At 32.5% G+C, this 9215-nt stretch overlaps 2 protein-coding genes across 2 annotated transcripts; one reads left to right on the forward strand and one right to left on the reverse strand.

Moving 5' to 3' along the window:
• Positions 1 to 4561: 4561 nt before the first annotated feature.
• Positions 4562 to 7179, reverse strand: temp (protein prenyltransferase alpha subunit repeat-containing protein tempura). The gene is made up of 3 exons (XM_073081810.1): positions 6942 to 7179; positions 6456 to 6850; positions 4562 to 6178 (listed from the first exon to the last, which is right to left on the reverse strand). Exons 1-3 carry the CDS (start codon positions 7016 to 7018, stop codon positions 5310 to 5312), a joined length of 1341 nt encoding a protein of 446 aa, XP_072937911.1. The 5' UTR covers positions 7019 to 7179; the 3' UTR covers positions 4562 to 5309.
• A 969-nt stretch (positions 7180 to 8148) lies between these two features.
• ksh (transmembrane protein 167A-like protein ksh) lies at positions 8149 to 9065 on the forward strand. The gene is made up of 3 exons (XM_073082330.1): positions 8149 to 8322; positions 8682 to 8791; positions 8885 to 9065. The coding sequence occupies exons 1-3, from the start codon at positions 8320 to 8322 to the stop codon at positions 8988 to 8990; spliced, it is 219 nt and encodes a 72-aa protein (XP_072938431.1). The 5' UTR covers positions 8149 to 8319; the 3' UTR covers positions 8991 to 9065.
• The last annotated feature ends 150 nt before the right edge of the window (positions 9066 to 9215 follow it).

The raw sequence follows: 9215 nt of genomic DNA on the forward strand, positions 1-9215 counted from the left end.
ATGAAACAAACAAAGCATGATCCGTCTTAACAAACTTTTTACAAAATTTTATTGTGTCCAATATAGACATATTATTACAGTGACAGCAGTCATAATGCATTATTAAATTTAATTTATAATTGTGACTATTATATTGCATTGATAAACTTGTAGAATATGGAAATGCACATATAATTAATTTTCTCACATTCAATGTTTAAAATTTATACAGATAATCTCTCAATGCCTTTTTCATTATACATACAGTCTCCAACAAATACTATGAAAAGTAGTAGGATTATTATTATTACAGGCATACGCCAGCATTGTCCCAACCAGTTGGACAAATGTTACACCGGGAATACATTTTTTAAGAACAGTGTCATCTAAATACCTGTGTAACAAGAAACTCATGCCTTTTCCAATACCATCAGAAAACATGATAATTCTATGCGGTGTGTAGGTTGTAACCTGTGATTAAGTAAGTAAAGAACCATTACAATTTAACTGACTCACTATGTTTGTAGGTAGCAATTTTCCACCTGGAGACTTATCTTTTTTACATTTAGATGGTTACATAAGGACATAACTGATGACTTAGAATGGGCTTCAGTATGTTTACACAAATCCGGCACTTATTTGTTGATTGTACCTAATCTGAAATTTCTTTTTTGCAACAACTCATATTTAAGTTTAAAATTTAATACTAATCCTTCTATGTATGTTATTTCATGACTCTGGGCTATTTGTAGTTATTGACATTATTAATTAAATTTCCTTTTTCGTTTCATTAAGGATTTTATAGACTTGTTAACATTGGTGTACTTATAGATGTCTGTTTCTGTTTTTCTATCACATGTTGTAAACAGAATAAATATTCTCTCACAAGAGTCGTAATTTCATTTTGAGCATGTTTTGCATTGTTTGTTTAACTTATCCAGTTCATGTTGTAATTCTAATACAAGTGAATTGTCGGTTGTTTTGGGCAAACTGAAAAACTTATTTAAGTCGATCCTAATAGCGTTGAGTTGAGTGATGTGTCATTAGATTAACACAAAGCATTACAAAGGTTTGATTCCGATTTTGATCAGGTTATTTCCTCCTAAAGGTTATATTTTCCATATTTATTTCTGTTTCACACAGATGATGCGAAGGTTAGCGTAGCTCATAAATAAACTGAATACCGTTCTACACATGACAAAATTCAGTTTCAATTCACCTTCATATTACGTATTTTTTATTTAGTCCATTTTGTAATAAGTTTTAATGGTTTAGAGCACCTTTTTTCCTACAACTACATACGGATTGCAATGTTGATATGTTTTTTTCTGCAAAATGTTGATTCGTATAGTCCATATTCCACACACTCAATATCGCCATTACCGAGATATAAGGTAATGTGAACATTTCATTTGCTTTAATATTCAGCAGGTATACATTTTAGTACTTCAAAACACATATTGTTAACATTTTCTAATCTATAATTTCTACAGAGCAGATGTTGACTACAACTGACAGCTGTCCTCACTTAATTACTTTCTAATATCATTTTAACAATGGTGATTGGAGAATATATTTATATATACCATTTCCAATTTAATGGACGTACATTTGTACCACATTTTTCCAATTTAATGGACGGTCATGTGAACCACAGTTTTCCAATTTAATGGACGGTCTTTTGAACCACAGTTTTCCAATTTAATGGACGGTCTTTTGAACCACAGTTTTCCAATTTAATGGACGTACATTTGTACCACATTTTTCCAATTTAATGGACGGTCATGTGAACCACAGTTTTCCAATTTAATGGACGGTCTTTTGAACCACAGTTTTCCAATTTAATGGACGGTCTTTTGAACCACAGTTTTCCAATTTAATGGACGGTCTTTTGAACCACAGTTTTCCAATTTAATGGAGGTACATTTGTACCACAGTTTTCCAATTTAATGGACGGTCATTTGAACCACACTTTTCCAATTTAATAGACGTTTTTATAGTAATCACCAATGGGAATAGGTATGTAACTTAAAATTTGTTGTTACTCAGATATTTGTCTTAAATATCTGCTGTACTGCAGAACAGAGGCAACACAATATTCACCATATCACTACGATTGTTTCTTTTTTTTTTTTTTTTTTTTTTTTTTTTTTCTAACATTTAGGCAGACGGGCCCCCCCGGTGGAAAACAGTCACTGTAGCCCATGCCCCGCCGGCCTGAAGGAGAGCAACTTTCGCACCCCTCTTGAAGAGCTCCATGTCACAACGCTCAAGAAATACCTCAGGTAGTTCATCCCACACTTCGCACGCACGCGGCAAAACGACCATGCAACCTGAACTGTGGAGGACCGCATGGGTCCAATCGATATGGACGGAACCGCATCCTTCGGCGAGTGGTGCGATGCTAGGTGTAACCGCATTATATTATTGGCATTTCCATAATTTATTATTTTGTAGGATCCAACACACTTACCATACTACACACTTAGATAAGTATCTTAGATAAGTAAAATCTATAGATTGATCACCCCAACAAGAAAGTGCAACCAGCCCTGAGAACCGAAATTGTTACCCAAACAAAATAACGCCACGCCTCCGTTGCAAAATATCCTCAAAATACCTGATCATTCACTCATTTGTTTGTTACATTAACCACGCATTATTAATTATTACTGTAAGATTACATTTACTATTATACCTTATTGCGCCAGTTCAACATTATAAAAATAAATAAAATTAAAATAGTTTAAAACTTTCACTCGAAAAATAGTTAACATATTTAATTGGCTTTCCGTATATTTCATTGGCTGCAACGCCGCATTCGTGATTAAAAAAAAACAAAAGGTGATTATGGCGCGAAACGGCAGACGTCAAGGATGTCTTGAAATTAATTAAATACAACTAGCCGGACTCAAATCCTTCATTGGAGATACTCCCAAAATTTAGTTATTTGTAAATTTCCTCCAAAAATGCTCACTTGTCAAGAATTCAAAAGTAAATGACAAAATCACCCTTTTGCGGCCTCATTCAATTTCGATGCGGCGAGACATCTTTCCATTTTAATTACCAAAACCGACACCTATAATATTATTTATTTAAGCTATTAGGCCATAATGCTTAATTAATAATTTTGCATTAATTTCAAATAACAAAACGGAATAAAATACGTTAATATAAGTTCCAAAATCGATTATTAGTAACTGAAGTCTGAATCCTTTTAGTGAAACAAAATACACACACTGTACGATCGTATACCAAAATTACACTCGAAAGAAAACGGTTTGATAATTGACTTTACGTTGTCGTGTGCGAGTAGGTGCCAACTAATACCTTACACTTTACTAAAAACTTTATACTTCGTTAACAGTGTAAACACTAAACTCGTGTGTTAATACCTACGAGTATTTCACTGAAATTGATAGTGCTGTTTTTTGGACATCTTTGCCCCCTATTATGTTTTTTTTTATTATTTTTATATTATTATCATTATTACTTCCCTTTATCCTCGTCGCCACTTGTAGTATATGTACTGCTACTCTCGTGATGCACTGGCTCGACCACTCACTATGTGCGCAGGCGGCCGTCCACTCTCGCCCTTGGCTCTCGCGATACTGACGCCGCGCGCCCCGCCACACCGTGAGCACGAGACAATGTTTACAGCTGTGCTGTACTTTAGTTAATAGTCATGATACAAACACTACACTACCCACACCAACTACCTCAGGAACCTCGGGGAACTTTAGAACAATAATAAAACTTATTATCGAGCATTTACTAACTTGTCTTTTATTGAAATAAATATAACCGTAACAAAACCCAACATACAATTATACAATTTATATATTACATAAACAAAAAAAACTAGCAGCACTATGCAGGGTACATTTAGACTCAAAATACATTATTTACGTGATTTTTTAAGCTTACACTTTATTCCATTAATAAAATATTAGCATTTATGGATATGATAAAACTTGGCCTAGAGCGGTCAATATGGGCCATATTGATCAATATCGATCTATGTTGTTGTTCATAAAATAAACAATTGAAGATACAGAATGGTACTAAGTGTTATCTACATAAAATATTAAGCTTAAGTTAGTGGAACTATCCTTCAGCAACTTTATACAGGAATTAGATGTAGACCTCGCAAAAGATCAAGTACCAAAATATTGGTGGGCATATTATTTATCGAGAACAAATTAATGCAAGACTGCCTTGCAGTAACAAATACAAAGACATTCTTCATCGATGCTGAGAACAAGCATCTTGAAATGTAGAAACCTTTCAGAACAAAGTACTCCATGAAAATATTTTCACTTATATATATTTATATTATATGTAACTCTATACATTGAATAAAAGCAAATCAACTACTTAAGTCTTGTAAATTTTACGGATATCTAATCTACATTTTATATATTACTATATATATTCGGTCTTAGTCATTGGGATTAAAAACTTCTTACAAAATATTGTAATAAAATCTATTTATAAATCTTAACGCAGTCCTTTGTCATTGCATTTAACTGCTTCCTGCAGGTTAAAACATATTGTGATGTTCATTAAAAAAAAAGGAAACTTAATTTGTCATAGAGGATAGACATATACAGACAGAGATAGACATAAACATAGATGATATATGTAGAAAAAATAACCAAGTAGACACATAATAGTTAACATTACATTAACATTATATTTTTTACTGTATGTGCAGGCAGACTGTATTATGAAATATGATTAGCACAGACCACTGGTTACGAAAACCATAAGTATTTATAGATAGATATTATATGATGTTTTCTACACTCAGTCATACACACTCAGTCACTTAGATTTTCTGTGTCACAAGTACCATTTGCACAGACAAATATACAAACAGAACAGAAAACTAAATGCATCCTTTGAATGTGTCTTGCCGGGTCGTTATCTGCATTACAGGCTTATTTATTTACTGAGAATATTTAGCAGAATATTTAAATTTATTTACCTATTTATAAAATAATTTATTAAAAAAATGTAGATGAAATCTACTTTGTTATTTAGTCATATAATTAGTATAGTTATACAATCTATAAGTTTTCCTGCTAGAAATTTTATAATTTTTTTGTTTGCATATCAACAAGCAAGGATTCATAATATTTTTAAATAGATATACATGATATTATTTTTTTTTTATTTTACAGCTTAGATTTTCGACTGTTTTATCTGGTGATAAGAGAAGCACAATTTTGAAATGCACATTTTCGTAAATACTTCATACTTGTCACAAATATAATTCTATTCTATGTCTTACGACTAATCATCATCTAGAGCACAAATAATATTGCTCACATAACACCGCTCAGACCCTCCGAAAATTTCAAGTATCTTTCGTGTCTATCTGCATAAATATCAAAATCATTCCTTCTTTCCTGAATAAACTTCCTTTCATGAGATAAAATCACCTCGAAGAGAGTACATGAATATATATCATCACAATCATACCTCACCATTTTGGCCTGCTTTTCCCATGTATTGTCCAGGCTACAAACTTTACAATGCATTTTGACTAGGGCACCATTACATCTGGTCAGACCAAAATAATCATATATTATCATTATAATTTCATGGATGATGAAGCGCCTATGATACCATAGTGTTTCATGATACTTATAAAACTTTATCAGCTCATTATTTAGTGCCAATTCATGATACAGTACCTCAAGCTTTCGACATAAGTATACACAATTAACAACACAATTGCATTTTTTTGTGGATAACGAGAGCAAATTTTTAATAACGTTTTCCTCAGAATATAACAAGAGCTTCATTTCCACAACTGAATTATTCAAATAAGTCGGGGAATTCTTGGCCACCTCCCTTGCAAAGTTTTCACGTAAACGTACCTCAATCATTTTTTCAAATCTCTTCCATGACTTATTGTTAAGTTTTAAAATATTCTTCATACAGAATTGCCTGTAATGAAAACAACTAAAATCTGACACATGCTTTGCTATCCATCTTTCTGAGAAAATGTACTCTTTAATATAGAACATGTGAATATCAAATTGTTTTTCAACAGCCTGAAGTTTGTTGATGAACCACATACGCTGATTCCAGCTGTGGTAGTTGTTGGGACACTTGTCCGATGCTAATTCACAAATGCTGAGTTCCTCATTTATCAGGTTTTCTAAGTAATTGCTGCTTAGAGTATCATCTGAAATGTAAAAATGCTTCGTATAAAAGCTGTAACCAAAAATTATGTTTTTATGATGTTCGAGGACAATAAAATGTTTGAACAAAAGTAATGGATTGGTTTTTAAATAAGCCATGTATGACAAATAAAATATAATATACTGATGTTTTTATATATTGATTACTCATAAAGATGCGAGACCACACACAGCCCCAAGTTGCAGTATAAGAGAAAGTAGTCTTGTTCTAACTCTAACCAAAGTCTTAAAGCGAACTTAATATATAAATGAAAATAATACCTTGCAAAACAGCATCTAACAGCCATCTTCTGTAGGAAAATGCATCGTTACATTTGGGCTTCCTTGATAACACTAGTCTCGTGAAGTGCAGCTCAGTACTCTTCTCCAACACACAGTTTTGTACCAACGCACGGCGTCTATTCCAAAAGGTGCTTAATTCAGGGTTTAACAGCAAGATTACGTTGAGCAACCGGCAGAACCGGTCCGCATCTACGCCGGACACCTTTTTAGTCTTAGAATTCTGTTTTGCGCAGTATTTATTCATAAGCTCCGAGTAACAAAACATGTAAACATGTTTCACGCACCATGATTCCAGTCCCAGACAGTTCTCCAAATGCAATACTGGTGACTTGTTTTGATAATTTGTATCCACGGGAATTATTTCGAATGAAGATCTGTAAAAGCAAAGACGCATTTTTCTGAGTTTGACTTCACGGTTGTAATAAATTTTTGAAATTTTGCCAGTTCCAAGTTTCGAATACTTACAACTCATCGATTTTCGCCAAAACATTATGAACATCTTTTATTATTTTCTCTACCAGAGCAGACTTGTCTTCATCCATTACTACGTCAATTTTAAACTGAATGTTTAATTATCACGATCATAGGTAGCACTGCAATTGCAAATTAAATTAGCCCATTACTAAATTTTTATTCATTACAAACAAACGCAATTCAGCTAATAGGCTGATACGCTAAAAGAAGGTTATGGATGGACATGGATAATACCATAGACAATAGGAGTGAGGCGTATATATCGAAACAGTTAAAAACAACAGTTGTCATTGCAAGGCATTGTGGAACTGTTATCTATACCTATAGAAAACTGTTCCAGTTCCACAAAAGCCTGAATCTCAACCGAAACATGCTCCTCTCTATTCTAGCTTATGGAGTTTAACCTTTGTTAAAAAGTGATATCACTACGGAACATGTTCTTCTCTGTTTTAACTTACGGAGCTTACCTTTGGTAGAGAGAGATAGCAGCTGTTACGAGGTGAGAACAGGTGTTGTTGCATTCGTTCGGATACCCAAACTGATTAGCATACAAAAACTGATGTAAACATTTTATTATTACTCATATAAAATATATGAAATATATACATTATAAAGCGTACACATACATATATTTCAAATGTAAAGTATAAATGCATATATTTCAATCACCACATATTGTTGTGTAGATTTTTTTTATAAAACTTATACTACCATAACTTGTCGGGAATTATTTGGAGGAAAGAGGAGGAAAAGTTTGAAGACACGCAAACGTGTATCCAAACTTTTTCCCAATAAATTCAATTTTATTTGACGTTTCTGTTTGTTGTGTTTTGGAGAATTTTGTACGAACTTTGTTTCGGTTGTGTAGGCACTTACACTGAAAACGCTTTTTCAGCACTGATTTTATACCTAATAGCTATTTCTTTTCAAACTGTTACAACACAACAGGCTGTTATTTCGGAACAGGTTTTTGAAACTGTTATCTTACTGAAACAGAAACAGGCGGCCTATTACAGACTATAATATTTATTTAATAATATTTATTTAAAGATTAAAATATCTTAACACAAGAGTTATCATTCACTGTAATCCAAAGAGTATAGTAACCTATATAATATGCTATAATCCTCACTATTATTGTTTCTTTTTTCATTTTGACTTTCCAATTGTCATTTGTCACTTCTAATTTTTTGTGTCAAATTGTCAATTGTCATGTGTCAAAACAAAACCAACAGGGCGTGCGATGTGGAATTGTTGTAAACTTTAGATCATCTTAGAAATAAGTCTATTAATATTTGATTCCTTAACAATTGTTATGCATTGTTCGTTGTCATAAGTATTATATTTGAATTATTAACGTTACCCCATCATGGTATGTTTGACTACTTTTTGGTGCTGTAGATAAATTTAAGATCGCTACAAATTAATGTTCTTTCCCCAGAAACAGGCTCTCTGAGAATTTATGGGAAACCAGAAAAATGTCCTCAGATTTGTTGTATATCTTAGTGTCTTATAGATTAATAGCCCATTCAACGGTCGTTTTGAATCCATCAGTCTCTGAAATAAAGTTACATTAATTTTTGTAATCAAAACGAAACTGACTCCTAAATATATCCACATTTCACTGGAATGTGAATCGCATTAAATATTATCTTGGTGGATTTGACAATTTTACAATATAAAAAAGTTATACATACACTCATTTTTTTAACTAATCATTGTTTGTTACAGAGTGCAATATTTAATTTCCAAAGCTTGCTTTCTGTAATCCTGCTGCTTATATGCACGTGTGCATATTTAAGATCTTTTTTTCCAAGTATAATGGACCGTAATAAAACTGGGTATGTGAACTACATATTTTATTTGAAAATGTATGATTGTTTCATTGTTTTGTCAAAAATTAAATTGATTTAAATTTTATGTCCTTTGTCCAGGTTGCTGGGGACCTTTTGGAAGTGTGCAAGAATTGGAGAAAGAAAGTCTCCCTATGTAGCAGTATGTTGTGTTATTATGGCATTCTCAATCCTGTTTCTAACATAAAATGCATTTAATTTTTTAGGAACCTCATACTTTTGTAAATTAATATTTTAAAATAAAAAATCAACTTGCATAGAATCTAATGTTATTTTATTATAGTCCTCACCAAACTGCTAGTCAGCTCTGAAGTTGTTGCGAGCAGGTGTAGTCATACAATTTGCTATGGCGACACAATTAATTTGTATATTCAGAGTAGACTAGCAGTTTTATGTGAACTAAACCTATATT

The sequence above is a fragment of the Epargyreus clarus genome, unplaced genomic scaffold (genome assembly GCF_041222505.1).
Source record: "Epargyreus clarus isolate Ecla_fem2 unplaced genomic scaffold, WU_Ecla_fem_2.2 ptg000017l, whole genome shotgun sequence".
NCBI classification, from domain to species: Eukaryota; Metazoa; Arthropoda; class Insecta; order Lepidoptera; family Hesperiidae; genus Epargyreus; species Epargyreus clarus.